The 24,471-nt window shown below is 37.5% G+C and overlaps 1 protein-coding gene across 1 annotated transcript in view; it reads left to right on the forward strand.

Moving 5' to 3' along the window:
* The window catches only part of DTHD1 (death domain containing 1), a gene marked incomplete at both ends in the record, with an annotated part of 70,336 nt that extends 47,558 nt beyond the window's left edge, over positions 1-22,778 (forward strand). The window contains 2 exon segments of the mRNA XM_079919806.1: positions 22,355-22,402; positions 22,404-22,778. Coding sequence (XP_079775932.1) covers positions 22,355-22,402; positions 22,404-22,778 — 423 coding nt within the window.
* Positions 22,779-24,471: the final 1,693 nt, after the last annotated feature.

Raw genomic sequence — 24,471 nt, forward strand, 5'->3', positions numbered from 1 at the left:
ACAAAATCTCTCAGCCACTGGTATTCTTGGAATGACTCTGGCCATAACTGAGGATGAAGAAGTAGGTATCTAGTTTTCGTTGAGCTCATATTTTGTCCTATAGGTAGAGGTAAGTGTTTGGAAAATTTTAACCAGGAGGGTGACATGATCAAATTTTGTTAGTATATCACTGTGATGCCTGTAAGGATAAATTAGAAAGCGATAAGCTTAACAACAGTGAAATAATGGGCTAATGAGGTAGTCTTTGGAAGAGGTGGTGATGGCCTGATGTTCAGACCATAGCAGTAAGGATGGCAAGTAGAGAGCAGAATTGGAGAGAGATTTAGGACTTGGGATCAAATGGACTTGGTGATAGAGTAAACACATATGCGGGTTGGTGCATAGAGGGCACTGGGAGATGGAGGAAGTTGTGGAGTGGGTGCTTCCTAGGGTGGCTCCCAGGACACTGGTTTGTGCTGCTGTCCTATGATACAACTTCATGTTTCACTGACTTTAGTTTGGGAGTATGTTCAAACTTGCATTTCATCTCTATTCCCCCTAATGTTGCCCCATCCAGTAGATGATTGCAACTTTCTCCTTGAAGGCCTATCACCAGTTCCCTTTTCTACTCTAGGCTATACAAGTGATAGAGTCGTTTTTCTCAAAAACAAATATAATTTTCACTCTTCTTCTAAAACTTCTCAATTAGCATTTTCTATCTCTTGATCAAAGTCCAAGCCACTTACCCTGGCCTATAAGGCCCTTCACAAAGCCCCACAACTCACCCTTACAAACCCTTCATATTACATTTACCCAACTAACATCTTTTGCTCTCGTTCCACTTAAGGTCTCATTTCTTTTACATATTGTGGTCTTAACTGCCTCGTGGCTCTTCCCACTGGTGCCCTTGTGACAGCACTGCCTCCATACTTAGCTCTATTATCATCTCTTTAGAAGAAGCCCTTAAATTTCCCAGGCAGAATAAGGTACTACACTGTATCTGCAACCAAAGCACTTTGAATATGTACTAACTTATGGTCTGTTATAATTTTAATTCATGTAATAAGAAAAGTAATGAAAGAAAAGTAATGATAATAATAACTAATATTTATTGTTATTCCCTGATAGTAACTTGATAAAGCATTTACGCCTATTAAGCCATTTACTAAAAAGGTCAGTGGTTGAAGAAACTGAGGTACAGAGAGGTTTGCTCCAGAGGAAATAAGTAGAGAATGGCAAAGCTACTGTTTGAACCCAAGTTTGTCTGATTCCAATGGTGGCACTCCCGGCCACTATACCCAGTGTCTTCTTTTGTGATAGAGTTCCTCAGGGCTGGAAGCATAGCTCATTAAATTTTGTAATCCCATCTCTAGTACACATTCAATGATGTTTTGTTGAACTATTAAAGAATAAATGAATGCATGCTGGGGAAATTGATAAAATAATTAAAGGTGGAGTCTTAATAGCTGACAAAAGCTTTATGTGTTTCCTTTCCCAGCTAACAGTTACATTTAGGAGTAGCTTTTCATGCCTACAAAGGAATGATTAATGTGGGGGTTTCACATACTCTGGCCAGATATGGGAGGAAGATGTTTGTAGCTATCCAGGCCTTTCCTGGCACATTCACATCACCCTTTCTGTCAGAAAGGCTATTCCTATCTAGAAGAAAAAACAAAAAAATCAGGAAATTTTAAAAAATCTGTTAGAATATTCTAGAAAGAATTTTGCTCAGAGTTGAGCAGGAAACTTGACAGGTCTTCATGACTGACAAAAACTTGTTGGGATTATAATTTATAAATGAAACAATAAAGAGAGAAGGTAGAAACTTATGCAAGTTTTAATAGTGCTGTGTATCTTTGATTTGTTGAATTGCTTTTAAAATCAATATGGTCTCCCACATAGCTGCATTTATGCATCAAAAGCATCTGCTTTGGCCAGAACTGCTTGGAATAGTGAGCAAAATTTTAACCATACTCACCATAGTTAACACTGACAGAGTGCTTGGTAAGTGCCAGGCGTGTTTGAAGTATTCTCTATGCATTATGTCATTTAATCTTCACTGCAACCCCACGTGGTATGTCTACTGCTTCACCCTTTGGTAGATTAAAAAATGAATCTGGAGACATTAATTTAGAAATTAGGTTTACCTATTCCAGACTGCTTTTGACAACTTTCTTTTACTGGTTCCATGTGTATTACGTATATATTTCCTGAATTATCCAGACCTTGCTTACTTTATACTTGCACCCATCCCTAGGGCCCCTTCCTTCTATCTCTGCCAGCTCTTTAGATCATTTGGGGTGTCTTGAATTGGTCTATCTGGTTTCCTGGGTTTCCTAAAGCTGTCTTCTTCTGTGACTGACTCCTTCAAAGGCTGAGAGATACTTAATCCCTTCCTCTTGATAAAGTCATAATCAAACTGAAGCCTTAAAAATAGTCATTTTCTAAGGAGCAATTGAAAAAATAATGAAGAAACAAAATGTAAGTTTGGCTGCAGTAAAAGGTGTACAGTTTTAGGGCTTCCCTGGTGGCGCAGAGTGGTTGAGAGTCCGCCTGCCGATGCAGGGGACACAGGTTTGTGGCCCGGTCCAGGAAGATCCCACATGCCACGGAGTGGCTGGGCCCGTGAGCCATGGCCGCTGAGCCTGCGCATCCGGAGCCTGTGCTCCGCACCTGGAGAGGCCACAACAGTGAGAGGCCCGTGTACAGCAAAAAAAAAAAAAAAAAGGTGTACAGTTTTAAAACTAAGAAAGATCTGAGCTAAAGAAAGATATGGATGGACATTTCTTCTGGGATTGGTAACAGCCTGATTTCACTTCTAAAAATCTTAATTCCTATATTTATTTCCAAGTGAGACCACTCTAGGTCAGTTCTTCTTGCTCTAAACTCAGTTTTTACTTTTTTTCCACAGTAGTCTTGCTTCTCCATGGGCTTATTCTGGTCTTTAGATCTTTCTATGTAGAAGCCCTTCCTTTTATTGTGTGGACCAAACCTGCAGGAAGTCTGCACTGAGTGTGTAGTTAAAATAATGTCTGTGATGAAAACAATAACAGGATATTTATTAACTGATGCTGGTGTCTTTTAATCTCTATATATTTATTTTAAAAGGTGTGTGTGTGTGTGTGTGTGTGTGTAAATTTTCAGAGGCACACAAAAATAGAGGAACTATGCAATGAACCTATGTGGACCCATCACTCGTCATTTTTCTGCCATTCTTGTTTCATCTAATAGGGTTTTTTGTTTGTTTGAGTATTTTAAAGCAAATCACAGCTATTCTATAACTTTATTTGTAAATAATTCTATAAGTTTCTTTAAAAGGTAAGGACTTTTAAAACAAACAAACAACCACAAAACCATTGCAAAACCCAATAAAATTAGTAGTTATTACTTAATAACGTCTACTACCCAGCCCTATATTCACCTACTGATTTACTTTTCTCTTTTTACTGTTAATTTGTTCAAAAACAACATCTAAATATTGTCCACACATTGCATTTGGTTTGTGGGTCTCCTCCACCACTTGCTGAATTCTCAGTGTAGGTGACGTCCTTTACAGACATCATCTTAATCTAGCCTCGTAGTGTACTTCAGAGGTAGGAACCATCATCTTTGTTTCACCAGTCTGAGACTTTAGCAAGAGCATTTAGATGGTTTGCCTCGACTTGTATAACCTCACAGGGACAGAGGCTGTGTGAGGACCCAGTATTCAGTCATTCTTCTCTCATGCTTTTCCACTTCCCCCATTCCTTGTGCAAGCCGGGTCTTTTGTTTCCTTATGTCTGCCACTTTTGTCACTATGTCATATAGCCTCACATATCATTTGTCCCCCTTCAGTGTGTTTGACAAATCCAGATCTTCCAGAGAGCCAGAGTGCTTGTACCTTTTGATGAAACTAATAGAGCAACCATAGCCTCAGATGGTGGCTTCCTTTGTTATCTGGAATTTTTAGCTATTGAGGCAGATCTCTATCATCTTGGTTTTAAATGCATTGTCACTTCTAAACAGCCCAATAAGTTCCTCTGTTCTTTCCACATAGTGACATCAGCTCATAGCTCCTCATTTTCAGAGCAGAGATAATGGCCATCCCTTTAACATGATGAAGGCTCCAGCTTTCTCTGGCTTAGGTTGTGAGTTCACATTCCTTGCTTTTTTTGATGATCTATCACTCAGATGCCCTCAAAATGTTCTCTATGGTTTTAAAAGAACACAAATACTTTCCATGCATGTTTACAGTAAAAGAGAGTAAAAGATACGATTCCTGGCAAATAAAAGTCAATGCTCAGTCATGTTTTTCCTAAATTTTGGAATTGTGATTTTTTTTTTTAGGACAATAACATACCAGCTTTGAATAAAATAGATTCACATGTAAGGCAGTTATTTTATTTTTAATCCTTTTTAATCCATGATCTTCTGAGTAGATCTCAGATTGGTTTTTGCATGTTTTTATCTCTCTCTAACACTTGCAAAACTTCCCTGTTAACAAACAGGGAACAACTCTCAGGCTCAGAGATCTTGACTGGCAAGAGAATATAATAGAGTTTTGCTTTAACTGTGTTTTTAAGGTTTCCGTGTGTTTATACATGTTATATAGTATTTCCGCCTAAGACTGAAATATGGTTTCTTTTAAAAATGTAGCTGTGTAGGTAAAAAAGTAATTCTAAAGAAAAATGTTAAGTAATAGCAGCTATTATTTTGAGTACTTATTACATATGGTGCCCTGCTCTGAGTTACATGATATGGCTAAAGGTTTCCTTTAATGGCACTATGAAGCAGATACTATTATCATGGCCATTTTATGAATGAGGCAAGCAAGGCACAAACTTATAAAATCACGAGGTTAAAGGTAATGTGATTAGGAGTTGAGCTCTTTCCCTCCATCTAATACTGCTTCTAAGTCCAGAGCAGTGATGATGATATTTGTGAATGGTGAGCATAATGCAAGAGGTACTAGAATGGCCTAGGGGAAGACTTACCTCACATCCTTCACTTTATGTATGTTTTAACTTATAGGTTATAAATAAAGGATCCATAGTCTTATAAATGTTAGCTTAAATATTATATCTGCCACTTAGTGTGTATGTTTTTAGTCAAACTATTTTATCTCTCTAAACCTCAGTTTTCTAGGGAACCTTCCTACTCTGTTGGTGGTAGTGTAAGTTGGTGCAGCCGCTATGAAAAACAGTATGGAGGTTCCTCAGAAAACTAAAAATAGAATTACCATATGATCCAGCAATCCCACTCCTGGGCATATAACCAGACAAAACTATAATTCAAAAAGATACATGCACTCTTTTGTTCATAGCAGCACTATTCACAATAGCAAAGACATGGAAACAATCTAAAGGTTCATCGACAGATGAATGCATAAAGTAGATATGGTACATGTATATACTGGAATACTACTCAGCCATAAAAGAGATTGAAATAATGCCATTTGCAGCAACATGGATGCAACTAAAGGTGATCATACTAAGTGAAGTAACTCAGAAAGAGAAAGACAAATATCATATGATATCACTTATATGTGGAACCCAAAATATGACACAAAACAGAACCAGACTTATGGACATAGAGAACAGACCAGGGGTTGCCAAGGGGGATGGGGTTGGGAGAGGGTTGGATTGGGAGTTTGGGATTAGCAGGTGAAAACTATTATATATAGAATGGATAAACAACAAGATCCTACTATATAGCACTGGGAACTATATTCAACATTCTATGATAAACCATAATGGAAAAAAATATGAAAAAAGAATGTGTATATATATATATATATATGTATAACTGAGTCACTTGGCTGTACAGCATAAATTAACACAACATTGAAAATCAACTATACTTCAAGTAAAAAAAATAAACTTCAGTTTCCTCAGTTGTAAAGTAGGTATAACAACTACCTCACAAGGTTATAGATATACTAGACTCTACCAAGATTATATATTTTCAGTTATTAGAATAATTACTGGTACATGGTAAGTAGTTAAAATAGCAGCTGATATCATTATCTGGAGGCAATAATATTTATGATTTAAGTCAGGGCTTTAGACAGACCTGGATTTCAAGATTAGTTCCATGTTACCTTGGAGAAGTTACATCTGTGAAATGGGGATGACAATTCTTCAGGCTACTGTTAAGGGTTTGGAATGAAATAATACAGTTACACATTTAGCTCATTTGTTGGCATCTACCCTGCCTGGTATTCTCTGAGCTTCTTGGCTCTGTGGTTTGGTGTCTGACATTAATTTGGGGGAAACCCTCACTCATTATTGCTTCAAATACTTCCGTTTCTTTCTCTTTTTCTTCTTCTGGAATTCCTATTATCCATATGTTTTCATAGTTGTTTCACAGTTTTTGTATGTTGTGTTTTTCTCTTTGCTTTTCAGTTTTGGGGTTTCTGTTGAGATATCCTCAAGCTCAAATTCTTTCCTCAGCTATGTACATGTACTAATAATCCTTTTAAAGACAGTCTTCATGTCTCTTACAGTGCTTTTGATCTCTACTATATCTCTTTGGTTCTTTCTTAGAATTTCCATCTCTCTGCTTACATTGCACATCTGTTCTTGTATGCTGTCCACTTTTTCCACTAGAGCTCTTAGCATATTAATGATAGTTTTAAAAAATTCTTATCTGATAATTCTAACATCCTTGCTATATCTGAGACTGGTTTTTATACTTGCTCTGTCTCTTCAAACTGTGTTTTTTGCCATTTGGTATGTCTTGTAATTGTTTTTCTTGATAGCTGAATGTGATGTACCGGGTAAAAGAAACTGCTGTAAATAGCCCTTCTGTGATGTGGTGGTAAGTGTGAAGGCAGGGAAGTGTTCTATAGGCCTGTAACTAGGTCTCAGTCTTCAGTGAGCCTGTGAACTTCAGTCTCCCTGATTCTCAGTCTCGGTCTCCTCCCCACCCCCAGCTTTGGAGGGACAGGATGGCTAGAGGGGCCTGAAGTTGGGTATTTCCCTTCCCCAGGTCAGTTAGGCTCTGATAAAACACCAAAAGATTAGGCTTTGGTTAAATAGCTTCTTCAGAGGGCAGGCCTGGCTCAGAACAGAGTGTTTGGGGATATTTCAGAATGCTTCCTCTCCCCTCTCCCTGCAGAAAGCACAACGGGATTTTTTTCAGGTGTTCACTATGAGAACCCGATTGAGCTCCTGGAGGTAAAATTCACAAAAGTGTGGAAACTCCCCCCCATGACGGGGTCCCCCTGGAGTTTACAACTCTTGGACTTATCCGTACTGAGCCTCTAGCAATTTATCAATGTTGGTTCAGGTTTCCTTACCCTGGCCCTAGTTCCCATGGTGGTTTGTGCTTGTGGGTTTCTGCTCTGGTAAGTTGGGATTCTCTGTATTTGCCTGTCAGTCTCTTCGAATTTGGCACAGAGGTTTGCCCTGTGACCTTACTTCTCTGATTTAAAGAGAGTTGTTGATTTTTCAGTTTGTTCTGCTTTTTTACTCTTTAGGACAGAGTGGCAACTTTTAACCTCTCACATGTTAGTCTGGAAACCGAAAGTCTAGCCCACTTCTTCATGCCAGTATGTCCTCACCCAACACTGATATAAGTTCTTATTTGATTTGTATTATGTTGGACCCATAACTGAAGCACAGAGTTTTTATGCTGTCATTAATCTTTTGTATCAGATAACTTCTTTGATCAATATTCTAATGTATTTACAATGTAAAACCACTAAGAATCTTATAGGAGTCATACATTATAAATTTGAGACTATACAATTTATTATTATGATTCAATAAATGAACTCAAGCAAATGTCAACTATTACTTAGTTGAAGAGGTCTCTATATGAAATAAATACAGAGCAGAGTAAGCAGTGAAAACTGATACTTGGTTGGCTATGGTATTGTGAAGTCTGGTAAAATCTGTGGTAAAGATACATGGAAATATACTAATTATGCACATTCCCTTGGTTTATTATTCATACCACTCTCACTTCTATATCTTCTAACTACAAAATAAATGACCTATTTATCAGAAAAATCTATAATAAGTGTGTGGAGGTGGGAGGAGTATGGGGGTTAAGGCTGGATGGAAGAGTTGTTGCCACACGATATTAGAGTAATCACCTGTGAAAATCTCTTCATGGATAAGTGCCTTAGGGCAGATGATAAAAATGCTAATGCCAGCATCACATTTTTTTGTTGTTGGATGTGTTACAATGACATTTAGCTGTAAGGTTGGGAAGCATCCATGTTAGGTGGTGCTTCAAGTATCAGAAAGTTCTTAGCATGTTACCTTACACAAAAACTGGTTCTTCAGTAGAGACTCCAAGAGCCAGTAGGCAGGTAGAAATTAAAGAAGAAAACTCTACCACTTGTTATTTCTATATCCATCAAATAGCAATAGTATATTCTTGTAGGTGCCCCTGAAATTAGTGACCACCCAAGTTACAATTTAAAATAGGATATTGCCATTGACCTGTAGATGGACATTTAGGTTGCTTGCATGTCTTGGCTATTGTAAATAGTGCTGCAATGAACATTGGGGTGCATGTATCTTTTAAAATTATTATTTTCTACAAATATATGCCCAAATGGAATATTACTTAGCCATAAAAAAGAATGAAATAATGCCATTTGCAGCAACATGAATGGCCCTAGAGATTATCATACTAAGTGAAGTAAGCCTGACAGAGAAAGACAAATATCATATGATATCGCTTATATGTGGAATTAAAAAAAATACAAATGAACTTATTTTATAAAACAGAAATAGACCCACAAACCTAAAAAACAAACTTATAGTTACCAAAGGGAAAGGTGGGGGGAGGGATAAATTAGGAGGTTGGGATTAACATATACACATTACTATATATAAAATATATTAACAACAAGGACCTATTGTATAGGACAGGGAACTCTTCTCTCTCTCTCTCTCTCTCTCTCTCTCTCTCTCTCTCTATATATATATATATATATATATATGTGTGTATATATATATATATATATATATATATATATATATATATAAAACTGAATAACTATGCTGTACACCTGAAATTAACACCATATTGTAAATCAACTATACTTCAGTAAAAGAAAAAAAGAGATAGGATATTTCTCTAGGTGTCAAGAATATCATTGTTTCCCACTATCCATTGGGAAACAATGATATCACACATATTATGAAGCGCAGAATGGGAAACCACTGCCCTGGTGGTGCAGTGGTTAAGAATCTGCCTGCCAACGCGGGGGACATGGGTTTGAGCCCTGATCCAGGAAGATTCCACATGCCATGGAGCAACTAAGCCCATGTGCCACAGCTACCGAGCCTGCACTCTAGAGCCTGTGAGCCACAACTACTGAGCCTGCGTTCCACAACTACTGAAGACCACATACCTAGAGCCTGTGCTCCACAACAAGAGAAGCCACCACAATGTGAAGCCCACACACCGCAACTAAAAGTAGCCCCTGCTCAAGGTAAAGAGAGAAAAGCCCGCACACAGCAACGAAGACCCAATGCAGCCAAAAATAAATAAATAAATTTACTAAAAAAAAAAAAACCAAACAAAAAAACTTCCTTCATTCTATCACACTTTACCATACAACTTACATACCAAGAGGGCTTAGGGTGGCCACTAATGGAGAATTGCTTTGCTTGGGAGAAAAGTAGGAGAGATCATGGGCTCCATATAGAGTAGGTCAGAACGGTATCACTACTGGAAGGATCCAGCAGAACGGTGCTGGGACTGCAGCAGAACAAACCTGTGGTGACCACTGATGTGGAACAACTGTGCTTATGTGCTACCTTGGGAGCAAAAGTGTAGTATGGGTAGAAACCAACATGGTGCACTACGTGGTAGTGCACATGATAGACTCCATGATAGACACAGGAAGGAAACTGTTGTGCCCACAAAAAGAGCGTGGATGGCTATATTTCCTGGCTGAGCATTGTGGTGTATCTGGTAGAACATGTGGATACCAAGAGAGTAAAGCCCATAGGACTGCCAGAAATACCTGGAGAGGACTTTGCCAGAGTTGGAGTTCCTGCGTGAGGAGGAATGCACCAGAACTAGGTCATCTGTGTGACACCTATGGGGCAATTTATAAATCAGAAATTATTTTTATTACTGTATCTCTATAGCATCAGGACTAAAGTGAAATCAGAATTTCACTTTGGTCCTGACATGATATTGAAAATCTTCATAACTTCTTGGATAAATATATTTCTTTCATTCTTCCATGCATTTGCTGGGATACCTTTGGAATGCAAGTTGATAATTGATGTAATTCCTACTTGATTGTGCTTTTCTAAGTGGAGCCACCCTACTTCGCTATCAGAAACACCTGTGTTATAAATGTGGCCTTATCTGAGACCAATTCTATCAAAGTGTGGGCTTACTTTTTTGCCTTTTTCTCAAGATTCATTTTTATGAATACTAAGCTTTGAGAATACTGCCTTATTTTCTCAGTGAGTAGAAGACCAAATTCCTTGGTGGGAGTGGTAGCCAAGGGTGAGGTAGAGATCTTGCAAAGAGTAGTAAAGAGTTGCAATGTCTTCTGTAGGGAATGGTGGAAGAAATCTCCAGTGATACATAAAAATATTGCTGAGCAGCCCTGGTGCCCAGCTGAAACTACAGACTTTAAATTTGTGGTGATAATAGTCTTCATAATTGTCCACAGAGAGTCCTTGAAGTTATCAGGAATTGATTGAGGGTATGGTGTGGTAACCCTGTGGTAAATAGAAGTGCTGATATAAAAGAAAACACAGAAAATGATACAATAGGTTCTACCAGTGGCATGACTGTAAGAGGTGCTAAAATGATTAAAGAAGACAATTTACATCATACAAATAAACTTTATTTAAGACTTCATGAAGTGGACAGTCTCCTTTCAGAGAACTACAAAATGGGGCGGAAGTCAAGAAACTTTCATAAGATAAAGAAAAAGAAAAAGGATGAGACAAATAGAAAATATCTGATTGGCTGGGGTCACATAGTCACTCTTGTTGGGGGTGAGAAGGCCCAGAGCTGGCTTGGCCTTTGGGGACTGGCTGACCGGATACACTGCCTTTCTGGTCAAGCAGAGCATTTACAGGGACATGAATGTTTGCTGATGTGGCACCTTGGAAAGGAGCTTTGTGTCAGTAGAGGCACAGTGTTGTGGTGAAAGGGGCCATGGCACTCAGAGCTCTGGTTGACCTCTAGGTCAACTGCTTGTCCACCGCTCTGTGCTCAGGTCCACACTGTGATTCTAAAGTAGCAGGGTAAATGCAGCTCTTGGACATCGTGGAACTGGTGGAACCAGGGAAAGTGAAAGTGCTGGGGTCTGAGGAATATTTTGAGCAGTTCCCGTTTCCAGTCATCAGCAAGATGCAGGAGACTATTGTGTCTTGCACCGGAGTGCACAGGAGAGCATATAGGCAGAATAGGAGCAAGTTGTAAGAGAGGGACCATATATTCATCCAAATAAAAACCCAGGTGGAAGCCTTGGAGAAAAGCACTCTGAGTCATCTTCAGAATCCAGATGATGGAATTGAGGGCAGATTGACTGAAAGGTGTGAAAAGGTGGAGGAGAAGGCGAAGGAAACTGCAAAGATAGCAGAGATAGATGTTGGCTGACCTAGTCCAGTGGATAAAGAAAAGCAATTGTCTTGAAAGAGGGTCAGCCGTTTATAGATAATGGATTCTGGTCAAGCAATGGAGATTGGCTGACAACCTAAAGAAGCTGAAGCAAGAGAGTCTTTTTTCTCTTTTTCTCTCTGTTTACACACTGTCCTCACTTACACTAAGGTTCTGCTATGGTCTGTGGTTAATGACCTCAATATGAGTTGTAAGTGTCAAAAATTTTTGTTTGGGGAAGTAACTTTTATTTGGGAAATGCCCTTACATATGAGAATTAGTGCCTAAGCCTCTTGCAGTGGTAAGAGAAGCTGCAAGCTTCTTGTAAGGAATCTTGTAATCACATTTGTTCCTGGGCTTTGGGTTATTTCTAAATTTTGAGGTACTTTGCTCTTTCTTGTGCGACCAGATAGCTCCCTGGAATGTTGGGTCTGTGTGTGTGGCTCATGAGACTCACAGATGGAGTTCTCTAGCTCTGGAGGTGCTAAAGGAGCTGCATTATTATTGGAAGATGATTTCATGCAGCAACTGCTAAAGAAGCTGAACAGGGGACCAGACTCCTACTGGGAGTGTGAATGGGGCTGACTTGGCTAAGATTGATGAATCAGAAGAAGGGGTGGAGGATGGTATTGTCTGTATTTTGGGACTTTAGTTTCTGTGTGAGACCAAAGAAGGAAAGATGTATTTTGTTGAAAATTTATATTTTGTGTGATACACTATCTGATATAATCTGTCTGGCCAGTTTGTTTGGATAGCCTAACTCAGCTTTTTTGACAAGGAAACTAGAATAGGAGATGAGATCTTGGTATTCTGTACAAGTTGATGTTATACTCTGATACATTTCAGGGGATTCTGGGCATAAAATGAAAGAGATATTTGCAAAGGCCCTTGAGGGGCTGGAGAAGGAAAGTGAGAACTATCTGCAATGGACACTAACCTGGACTGGGAACAGGTATCTTCAGGCTTCCATAAATTGTCCAGCTATAAATTCATTTGAGTAGCAGACCTGACAGTTATTTGAGATCAAAACTTTACGATGAGAAAAAAAATTATGATGTTAATAAAATTATTTATTTGATTGAAAATAAAAGGATATAAAAATTACTGAAAGTCTAATTCGGGAGGGAAAACAAACATATGCGAATAAGGATATATGAATGGCATAGATGACAACACAAGACAACATTGAGTTAAGAGATAAATTGAGTGGCAGTGCATAAATTCACAAATAAGAAACCAGGGACTAGTGTAGTTGATAAAAGAGGTGGAATTTGACCAATGGCTTTGTAAATACGGTAGGATTTGAAGGAGGAGATCATTCAAGTCAAGAGAAGGTATCATATAAACAGTTTTTACTATCCTATGTGTATATGTCAATACCATGTAAAGCATGGTGAAGAATTAATATAGGAACAAGATACCTTATTGGCCCTCAAAGAGATGGCAGTCTAACAAGTACAGCCAAGACTGATCATGGCTGGTTCTTGGAGTGGTGTAAAGATACAATGAAAGGAAACTTTAAGATGTGCCATGGAAAACAATGTTGGGTAAAATAAAGGTTGTGCCCAAGTCTAATTTATTGGGTTGCACACAAAAGATCAAGGTGGTACATGTATGATCTGAACTAAAAAACGGTTTGCTTAGTTTTAAGAATTCAATAACAGGGTTGTACTTAAGAAGGATGGAAAGAATAGTCAGTAATTGAAGGAGTCTTAAAAAACAGTGACCTGTAAACTTCAAGACACATACCCCTTCCAGGTGTGAGTGGCTGTCTTTGGTTCCAATCTTTTAAAAACACTTCTAAGTCAATGAGATCTCTGTTGTGCTTTGCAGCATAAATAAGACATATCTGTACATATCCGAGTTATTTATACTTTTATACTGATGCCCTTGAAAGACTTATAGTGAAAGAAAAACTGCCACATAAGCCCCACTACACCCTTTTACAAGGTATATGTATATTACTGAGAACTTGAGAGCCAGGTTTAAATTTGCCAGACAATCTTCCTGAGCAGTAACACGTTGACAGTGACATTTTAGAAACTGCATTAAGCAAAATAAAATATACAATATTAACATAAAATCAGGTTACCTGAGAGGAATAATAAAAATTCCTTTAGCAAATAGTAGATCCTGAGAAGATGCAATAGAATAGCACTTTTTGATTGGAAGAAGGGAAGAGAGGAAAGTAGGGAAAAGTTAAAGCCAGTCCTGCCAATGAAGGCATCCAAGGAAACACATGTAGATACAGAATCTGTGGGAGGGGACACTCCAGGACAAACAGAGGCTTCCCTGTTTGGCTTGGAGCTGACCCTGAGTACCAGTGAAATTTAAAAGGTGGTATGCAAGGCAAAAATAGTGCACAGAAAAAAACCATGGGGGAAAAGAAAAAAGAAAAGGGAAGGGAAGGAATAGGAAGGGGGCACTGAAAATCCCTGAATAACGAGGCTATATGGGAGACCAGCACAGTGCCTGGAAGTGTAAAAGAGCCCAAGATTTCCTGTGCATCCACAATCCACTGCTTCTGTGGTTGGGCACCAGATAAAGAATGTGGCTTGAATTTTCACGTATGTGAAAAAATACATAAACACTAGAATCACTCTCAGTGCATCAAGGTGCTATGAGGCATCTGCGAAGAAAGAATGACTGAGGGGGTAAATTGTTTACACAAAGAAAAGAAAAAATCCAATGTGCACCTCTTGTCCTAGACTCAGTTCAGGTCATATGCCTGTTGATGGGAATGATAGAATCTGCTGCACTATTTAAATTGGCATTTCTCAATTTTTTGAGAGGATTAAGTACATAGTTCATATCTCAAAAATTCTATTCACTTATTTTACAGTGCTACAGTATCAATATACTTAAATTTACATTGTTCTTATGTTGATTCTTAACCTCCTCCCATTAAAACTTCTTAATGTAAGTTTTTTAAAAATTATATAAATTTCAGGTGTACAGCATTATAATTCAACATGTGTATACACTACACAGTGATCACCACTACAAGTCTTGTTACCATCCATCACCATACAGTTTACCCTGTTCACCCATTTCACTAACCCTCCAACCCCCTTCTTCTATGGAAACCACAATTCTGATATCTGTATCTATGAGTTTGTTTTGGGTTTATTTTATTTGTTCCTTTGTTTTGTTTTTTGAGATTAGACATATGAATGAAATCATGTGGTATTTGTCTTTCTCTGCCTGAATTATTTCACTTAGCATAATACCTTCAAGGTCCATCCATGTTGTCACAAATGGCAGGATTTCATTCTTTTTTATGGCTGAGTAATATTTCATTGTGTATATATATACCACACCTTCTTTATCCATTCATCCATCAATAGACACTTATGCTGTTTCTATGCTGCAATGAACATAGGGGTGCATCCATCTTTTCAATTTAGTGTTTTTGTGTTCTTTGGATAAATATCAAGAAGTGGAAATATGGTAATTCTATTCTTAATTTTCTGAGGAACCTCCATACTGTTTTCCATAATGGCTGCACCAATTTACAGTGCCATAACAATTAGGGTTCTCTTTTCTCTGTATCCTCTCTAACATTTGTTATTTCTTCTCTTTTCAATAATAGCCATTCTGATGGGTGTGAGGTAATATCTCATTGTCATTTTGATTTGCATTTCCCTAAAAATGTTGAACATCTTTTCATGTGTCTGTTAGCCATCTCTGTCTTTGTAAAACTGTCTGTTCAGATTCTCTGCCCATTTTTTAAATCATTTGTTTGCTTGTTATTGAGTTGTATGAGTTTTTTAAATGTATGTTAGATATTAACACCTTATTAGATATATGATTTGCAAATATCTTCTCCAATTCAGTAGGTTGCCTTTTCATTTTGATGATGCTTTCCTTCACGTTGCAGAAGTTTTTTAGTTTATATAGTCCCATTTGTTTATTTTTTCTTTTGTTTCCTTTGTTTTTGGGTCAGAGCCACAAAAACATAAATAAGAATGATGTCAGGGAGGTTACTGCCTATGTTTTTCTCTAGGATTATTATGGTTTCAGGTCTTACATTCAAGTCTTTAATCTATTTTTAGCTCAATTTTGTGTATGATGTAAGATAGTGGTCTAGTTTCTTTCTTTCTTGTTTTTTTTTGCATGTGGCTCTCCAGTTTTATCAACACCATTTATTGAATACACTATCCTTTCACCGTTGTATGTTCTTTGCTCCTTTGTCATAAATTAATTGTCCATATTTATGTGGGTTTATTTCTAGGCTCTCAGTTCTGTTTCATTTATCTGTGTGTCTGTTTTTATGGCCATACTATACTCTTTTGATTAGCTTTGTAGTATAGTTTGAAATCAGGGAGCATGACACCTCCAGCTTTGCTCTTTTTTTTCAAGATTGTTTTGGCTATTTGAAATCTTTTGAGGTTCCATACAGTTTTTGGTATTATTTGTTCCAGTTCTGTAAAATGTGCCATTGGAATTTTGATAGAGATTGCACTGAATCTGTATATTGCTTTGAATTGTATGGACATTTTAATAATATTAATTGTTCCAATCCATGGACATGGAATATCTTTCCCTTTGTTTGTGTCTTCAATTTCTTTCATCAGTGTTTAATAGTTTTCAATATATAGGTCTTTCACCTTGGTTAAATTTATCCCTAGATATTTTATTCTTTTTGATGCAATTGTAAAGAGGATTTTTTTTTCTAATTTCTCTTTCTGATAGTTTGTTATTAATGTACAGAAATGCCACACATTTCTGTATATTGATTTAGTATTCTGCAACTTTTCTGAATTCATTTATTAGTTCTCACGGTTTTTTGGTGGAATCTTTTGGGTTTTCTATATACAGCATCATATCATCTTCAAATATGATAGTTTTAGTTCTTCCTTTTTTGGTTTGGATGTCTTTTATTTCTTTTTCTTGCCTAATTGCTATGGTTAGGACTACAATAATATGTTGAATAACAGTGGTGATCATGAGCATTCTTGTATTATTCCTGTTCTTCAAGGAAAAGCTTTCAACTTTTCACCAGTGAGTATGATGTTAGCTGTGGGTTTGTCATATATGGCTTTTATTATGTTGAGGTATGTTACCTCTATACCTACTTTGTTAAGAGTTTTTTTTATCATAAATTGATGCTGAATTTTGTCAAATGCTTTTTCCACATCTATTGAAATGATCAAATGATTTCTATCCTTCATTTGTTAATGTGATTCTTCACATTAATTAATTTGTGGCTATCAATTCATTGAATCATCCTTGCATTCCTGGAATAAATCCCACTTGGTTGTGGTATATGATTATTTTAGTAAATTGTTGGATTCAGTTTGATAATATTTTGTTGAGGATTTTTGCATCTACATTCATCAAGGGATTTGGTCTGGATTTTGTGTGTGTGTGTGTGTGTGTGTGTGTGTGTGTGTGTGAGTGTGGTGTCCTTGACTGGTTTTGATATCAGAGTAATGCTGGCTTTGTAAAACAAGTTTGGGAGTGTTCCCAACTCTTCAATTTTTTGATAGAGCTTGAGAAGGATAGGTATTAAATCTTCTTGAATATTTGGTAGAATTCATCTGTGCGGCCATCTGGTCCTGGACTTTTGTTCATTGGGAACTTTTTGATTACTGCTTCAATCTCCTTGCTTGTAATTTGTCTATTGAGATTTATTTCTTCATAATTCATCCCTGAGAGATTGTATGTTTCTAGGAATTTATCCATTTCTTCCAGATTGCCCATTTTTGGTCATATATTTGTTTAGAATAGTCTCTTGTGATCTGTTTTATTACTGTGGTATCAGTTGTAACTTATCTTTCATTACTGAATTCACTTATTTGAGTGCTCTCTCTTTTTCTCTTGGTTAGTCTAGTTAAAGATGTGTTGATTTTGTTTATCTTTCAAAAAAACAGCTTTTAGTTTCATTGTTTCTATTTTTTGTCTCTATTTCATTTTTTTCTGCATTGATGTTTATTATTTCCTTCCTTCTACTAATTTCCTTCCTTCTACTTGTTTATTCTTCTTTTACTAGTTCCTTTAGGTATAAAGTTAAATTGTTTATTTGGGATTTTTCTTGTTCTGTTTATTTGGGATTTTTCTTGTTCTGGAAGTAGGACTGCATTTCTAAGAATTTCCCTCTTAGAACCACTTTTGCTGGTGGTTTTCCATAGATTTTAGTATGTCTTATTTCTTCTTTGATTTCCTAATAATCCATTGTTTGTTTGGTAGCATGTTGTTTAATCTTTACATTTTTGTGGGTTTTCCAGTTTCTTTCTTGTAGTTGATTTCCAGTTTTATGCCATTGTGGTCAGAGAAGATGCTTTGATAATATTTCAGTCTTCTTGAATTTATCAAGACTTGTTTTGTGGCCTAGCATATGATCTATCCTGGAGATTGTTCCATGTGCACTTGAAAAGAATGTGTATGCCGCTGCTCTTGGATAGAATGTTCTGTGTATATCTAGTAAGTTCATCTGGTCTAATGTGTCATTTAAGTCCAATATTTCCTTATTGATTTTCTATCTGGATGATTTATCCATTGTTGTAAGTGAGGTGTTAAAATCCCCTAGTATTGTTGTATTGCTTAAATTTCTCACTTTAAGTTCATTATTATTTGTTTTATATATTTTGGTGCTTCTCTGTAGGGTACATATATATTTATAAATGTTATATCTTCTTACTGGATTGATCCTGTTATCATTATGTAATGCCCTTCTTTGTCTTTTATTACAGTCTTTGTTTTAAAGTCTATTTTGTCTGATATGGCTATAGCTACTCCACTTTCTTTTCATTTCAATTTGCATGGAATATCTTTTTCTGCTCCTTCCTTTTCTGTCTGTGTGTCCTTTCTTCTGAAATGAGTCTTTCATAGGCAATGTATAGATGGGTCTTTTTTTTTAATCCATTCTGCCACTCTATATCTTTTGATTGGAACATTAGGTCTATTTGTATTTAAAGTAATTATTGATAGGTATGTACTTATTGCCATTTTGTTAATTGTTTTCTGGCTATTTTTATAGTTTTTTTTTTTTGTTGTTGTTCTTATTTTTCTCTCTTCCCTTGTGTTTTGGTAGTTTTCTTTAGTGTTTTGTTTAGATTTCTTTCTCATTTTCTTTTGTGTATTCACTATTATTTTTTTTCCTGTGGTTATTGTGAGGCTCACATAGAACATCCAATGTAAATAGTACCCTGTTTTAAGTTGGTACCTACTTAAATCTGAACACATTCCAAATCTTTATCTTTTACTTCCCACCCCCATTTTCTATCTTTGATGACACATTTTACATCTTTTTATTTTATGTACTCCTTAACTAATTATTGTAATTTTAATTTTCTACCTTTGTCATTTACCCTTCATACTTGCTTTACAAGTGATTGATCCACTACCCCTATTATATATTTACATTTTCCAATGAGATTTTTACTTTTGTATGTTTTCTTACTATTAATTAGTGCCATTTCTTTTCAGCTTAAGGAAGTCCCTTTAATATTTGTTGCAGGGCTGGTTTACTGGTGATGGACTTTAGCTTTTGCTTATCTGGAAACTATTGATGTTTCCTTCAACTTTGAATGCTAAGCTTGCTGGATAGAGAATTATTGGTTGGAAAAAAAATTTTTTTCAGCACTTTGAATATATCATGCCTTTCCCTTCAGACCTGTAAAATTTCTGCTGAAAAGTCTGCTGATAGACTTATGGGGGGTTATTTTGCATGTAACAAGTTGTTTTTCTCTTGCTACTTTTAGGATTCTCTCTTTATCCTTAACTTTTACCATTTTAATTGTAATGTGTTTTGGTGTATGTCTCTTTGGGTTCATCTTATTTGTAAATTTCTGAGCTTCTTGGACCTTGATGTCTCTTTTCTTACTCAGATTAGGGACGTTTTCAGCCACTGTTTCTTTAAAGAATTCTTCTGGCTCTTTCTCTCTTCCTTCTCTTTCTGGGACCCTGATAATGTGAAAGTTATTCCATTTAATGTTTTCCTAAAGGTATATTTACTTTTTAAAATTCCTTTTCTTTCTTTTTTTTTTTTTCTTTTTTTTCATTTTGCTGCTCAGTCTTGGTTTTCTATTGCTTTGTGTTCCAGGTCAGTGATTTGTTCTTCTACCTTATCCAGTCTGCTGTTGAATCCCTCAAGTGTATTTTTAAGTTCAATTATAACTTATGTTTAGTATTTTATTATATTTTCTGTCTCTGTTGAAGTTCTCACTGTGTTCATCCATTCTTCTTCCAAGTTTGGTGAGCATCTTTATGGCAATTACGCAGAACCCTTTATTAAGGCAGTTGGTGAATTCACTGAGGGGAGGGGACAGAAATAGAAAGGGCCTGAGATAGGAAGCAGTAATTCAGCACAATCAGGAGGAAGACAGTCAGCAAAGGGAAAAGAGAGGGAAGAGGAAGAGCAGGGCAGGCCATGGAACCCAAGGGAAGGAGTAAAATGCTCTGTGGAAGTCGGAGAAGATGTAGACTGACAATCAGTTGCTATAAGTAGTATTTAGGAGGGCTCTAGAAAGATTGGAAAATAAGGCTTTAATAGAGTTTTAAAAGAGGATATCAATATCTTGTGATGAACCATAATGGAAAAGAATATGAAAAAGAATATATATATATATATATATATATATATATATATATCTTAATCACTTTGCAGTACAGTAGAAATGAACACAACATTGTAAATCAACTATACTTCAATAAAATAATTTTTTTAAAAAGAGGCTATATAACCTCTAAAGCAAGGGCTTAAGGAGTGAGTTGATAGTGATGGACTTAAGGCATCAGATTTACAATAGGCATGAAAAGATTTTATGGTAAAAGGACGGGGAGAGATAGCCTGAGAGCTTGAAACAGCAGCAGAAGCAAGGAAAGGGGAGGCTTGAGAGTGCCTGTGGGAAGAATGGAAAGAACCTGATGAGGAGGTTAAGGAACAGGTGTGAAGGGAAATTATTAGATGAAAAACACTGTGGGGATGGCACCCAGAAAACATGGAGGAGTGAGATTCTGTAAGAAAGTGATTTTGAAATGAAAATGAGGTTATGAGAACTCTGGTCAAATGGCTTTGGGGAAAGTTAGGAGAGACTGACACTGGCCTAGTGAAACAGAATAAGAGTGAGATTGGGGCTTAAGGATGGTAGGAAAGTATTATGTCATTGCTCTGGAAAATTTTAAATTGAATTCAAGAAACAGAGTTTTTAATGGATTTGTAAGCTGCTAAAGGCTTAAATTGTGTACAAAGCTTAGAGCTTGTTGATCACATTCAGTATCATTTCATAACCCTGGGCATCCCTGTAGTTGACTGCAATGTGAGTAAGACAGAATTGGAGATTGACAAATTGAGAACATTGAAAGCTAAAGAGGACAACAGATTTTAAGGTGGATGCAAGACCATTATTGACCTACACAGCTGATCATTAGGGCAGTATGGGTACGGAGGCAGAGATGATGGAATGACTGCGGGCGTCAAAGGACTTGCTGTATTAGTGATGGGGCAAGAAACATATTAAGCAGGAACAAAGGAACAGAAGCTGTGGAAGTTTAGGGGGTAGTGGTGAGCAGTAATATTGAGCAGCTGAAGCCATGGAAGTGGAATAGTTCTAGCTAATGATGAAACATAAGGATTGGCCATGTAAGTCAGTTTTTAATATGGAGACACCACACAGGTCAGTGATGCTGACAAGATTAAGAAATCATGTGTTCAGAGGTATGACTGACTATCAACAGGGTTGCTGTTGCTGCTGCCTGCCAATGGCAGGAGACAGTTGATGTGGATGGAGAGAGGAAAGCCTACCCTTGTAGCATGGACAATAAAATGAATATACTGCAAGGGGGAAGCAGAATGTTGGTTTGAAAGTGGCAATGGAGGGGAAGGATGTGTCGGCTCCATTTCCTGAGTAGCTTTCACAGAAAAGTGGCATGATTTATAGTGTAAAAGCAGATGCAATTTATGTGAGTAGGTAGATGGAAAGAACAGAGTAAAAGGTGGCAGACATAGAGTTCTTTTCTGACACCAAACCAGGGAAACTGGAGCAGAGTTTTGCATGAGTGGGAGAAAATCACTGATGCAAGTTAGGGCTGATGTGTGCAAGGAGAGAGAAGGGCTTGAGGGGTTTCCTGAGAGTGATGGATTTGAGCTACACAATAAAATAAATAACAACCAAACAACAGAAAATTGGAATCTTGAGTTTAGGTGGTAGCCAGGAGTCACAGGGTAAGGGAAGGGGTATGCTGAACTTACAGGATATATTCAGAGATGTGTGTAGTTCTAAATAGTCCAGAAGCCAGGGGGAATGTTGGTGAAATGGACCTTCTACAGAATTGCTCTTTGGATATTGAATTTTGGTGAGTTTGTGTGTGTGTGTGTGTGTGTGTGTGTGTGTGTGTGTGTGTGTGTGTAGTTGGGGGGTTGGGGCATGAGGATTGCCTAGCTGCTGCTATAATTTATGCATCAGGTTAGTACAAATTAAGGGAAGTAGTTTTTGAATCTAAAAATGTCTTCTAATATAGTGCTACTCAAAGTGTGGTTGAGGACCTCAGCGTCAGCATCATCTGGGAACTTGTTAAAAATGCCAAGATTTGCCCCTATCCTAGTTTTACTTAATTAGACTATCTGGGGTGGGGGCCTAAACACCATTTTAATGAGCCCTACTGGATCTCAGGGAAGTTAAAATTTGAGAAGCATTTCTAACCCTTTGCAATAGGTGGTTCCCTCAGAGGAAGACCCCAGAAAGGGCAGAGATTCAAAGACTCTCAACTCTTCATCTGGCTGGTCCCAAATCTTTCTGCTTCTCAGAGGCCAAACCAGAGATTAAGTTTCCTGTGAACAGTTGGAGGGTTAGATGAGCACACCCTCCATGAAAGGGTCCTAACACTGAGTGTCCCACGTGTGCCTGGCAGAAGCCCTGTGGGACAACTTGCTCTACTGGCTAGCAGACGAGCTCTCAGAAGAAAACGCCCTGTGTCTCTTCTCATCCCTCCCCCTTCGCCACAGCACCATTCAGCTCATCAAACTGAAGAACCCTGATGATCTCACATACCAGACCCACGACCTTCTTTGCTTTTGGAAAAGATCACTCCCAAATTCCACAGACAAACTTCGTCTTCTGGCTCGCCATCTCCGCAAGATCAGCAGGAGTGACCTTGCAGAAGAGCTCAAATTCAAATGGGAAAATAAAGTGTTCACTGAACCCCAGCAGTGGTCTGATGTGGTGGAGTTCAGCCCCGTTGCTCTTTCTTTTGCCCTAGGAAAAGTGTCACAGTCGGTTTGAAGACCGTTTCTGTCAACATTTTACTAGCAGTTTCCAAGTAATGTTGTTTGAAGTGAATCTCTTTGATAGATGTGTTATTGAGACAAGTGAAGAAGCACTAATCAGACAATAAAAAGCATCTGTGGGTCTGAATTCTCACTCATGGTTCAGTGATACATGTTCTGCAGCCAAACTTAATAGCATTTGTAATAGAGTTTGCCCTGTGTGTATTTTAATAGCTGGGGTTGCTTTTTAAGTGTAAAGGAAAGGTATGGTATACAGAATCCCTTTTTTTTTTTTTTATTGTTATCTACATAAAAGTAAACTAGTTACCCAGGACTCCAAGCAACTGATTCACATTATGTGTATACCATGGAGCCCACAGATAACAGTACAAAATAAATTGGGCTGCAGACGCCTGATGTTGATGATAGCATATCACTTTAAGAAAACATCTAAGGTTGAAATAAATTAAAAATAGAAGAACACTTCAGCCATTTACTCCCACAAACTATTAATAAGATTTAGCCTAGAATCGGGAAAACCTCGTATGTTATTATTAGTAAAATGGGGCAGCGCAGAGATCATGGAGCGTAAGTGAAAGAACTCAGGGCCTTTTGCACTGACTTAGGAAAGCAACCTGCTACTAAATCAGTTTGACAGAAACCTTACTACATAAGCCCTATAGGAGCATTATTTTTTTTAAAAAACCACCTGTAAAAAAAAAAAACTAAAAGAAAAAGACAATAATTACCTAAGCCCCTCCATCATCGATAATTCCTGTTAATGTTTATGTTTTGAGGCTTTGGAAACCCTAAAGCACTTTAGCTTCCTGTAACAGCATGACATGAGTGGGCCTTATATTAGTTACATGAAAAATTAAACATGTACATGGTTCTCAGATTTAAAGGCAGGATTTCCTTCTATTAAATTAACCAGAGACTTAGAGATCTATTTCGTTATATGTTAAAAAAGAGAATTCCAATTTTCAAACACGTTCCTATCAAGAAACCTTTCAGCAGTCAAGATTTTTATCATTTTTACATGTTTCCAGAAAGGTACAATATTTGTCACATATTCTTGGAATGAAGCAAACAGACTGAAATGTTCATTGTCTTTCTGACTACGAAGTAAAAAAGAAGTCACGAAAATAAAATTTGCCTCTTATTCCGCCACTAGAGACTACTATTATGAAAATATTTTCTTCCAGTTTTTCTTTTTTCCTGGAAGGAAAGGTTTCTACTTCTGTGTATGCAGATGTATATAAACACACCTATGTGCACACACACACACTTACACACAAATACATGCAAATCTCTTCAGATGTACCACCTCACTCACTCACACATCTCCTCACACCCCCTCTCTGTGTCCTCATACCCCCCAAGCACGCTCACTCATATAGACACACGCATAGCCTCCCACACACCTGTTACGGACACTCCTGCCCCTTTCAGGGACAGACTCTCATCCACCTGTACCTTCTCACCTGCATTCATACACTCTCACATACACACACCGCACTCCCGCCGCCTCACACAGACACACTTCTTCATATACGTCTCCCCCGCACAGACACCCTTACACAACATACAGTCTCAGATTCACGTGTACACCCTCACATATGCCTTCACCCATGCATACACACCACCCTCCTGCAGCACATGCACACATATACTCGTCAACATGCATACCCCCCGACACACACACACAC

The sequence above is a fragment of the Stenella coeruleoalba genome (genome assembly GCF_951394435.1).
Source record: "Stenella coeruleoalba genome assembly, chromosome: 4".
Classification (NCBI taxonomy): Eukaryota; Metazoa; Chordata; class Mammalia; order Artiodactyla; family Delphinidae; genus Stenella; species Stenella coeruleoalba.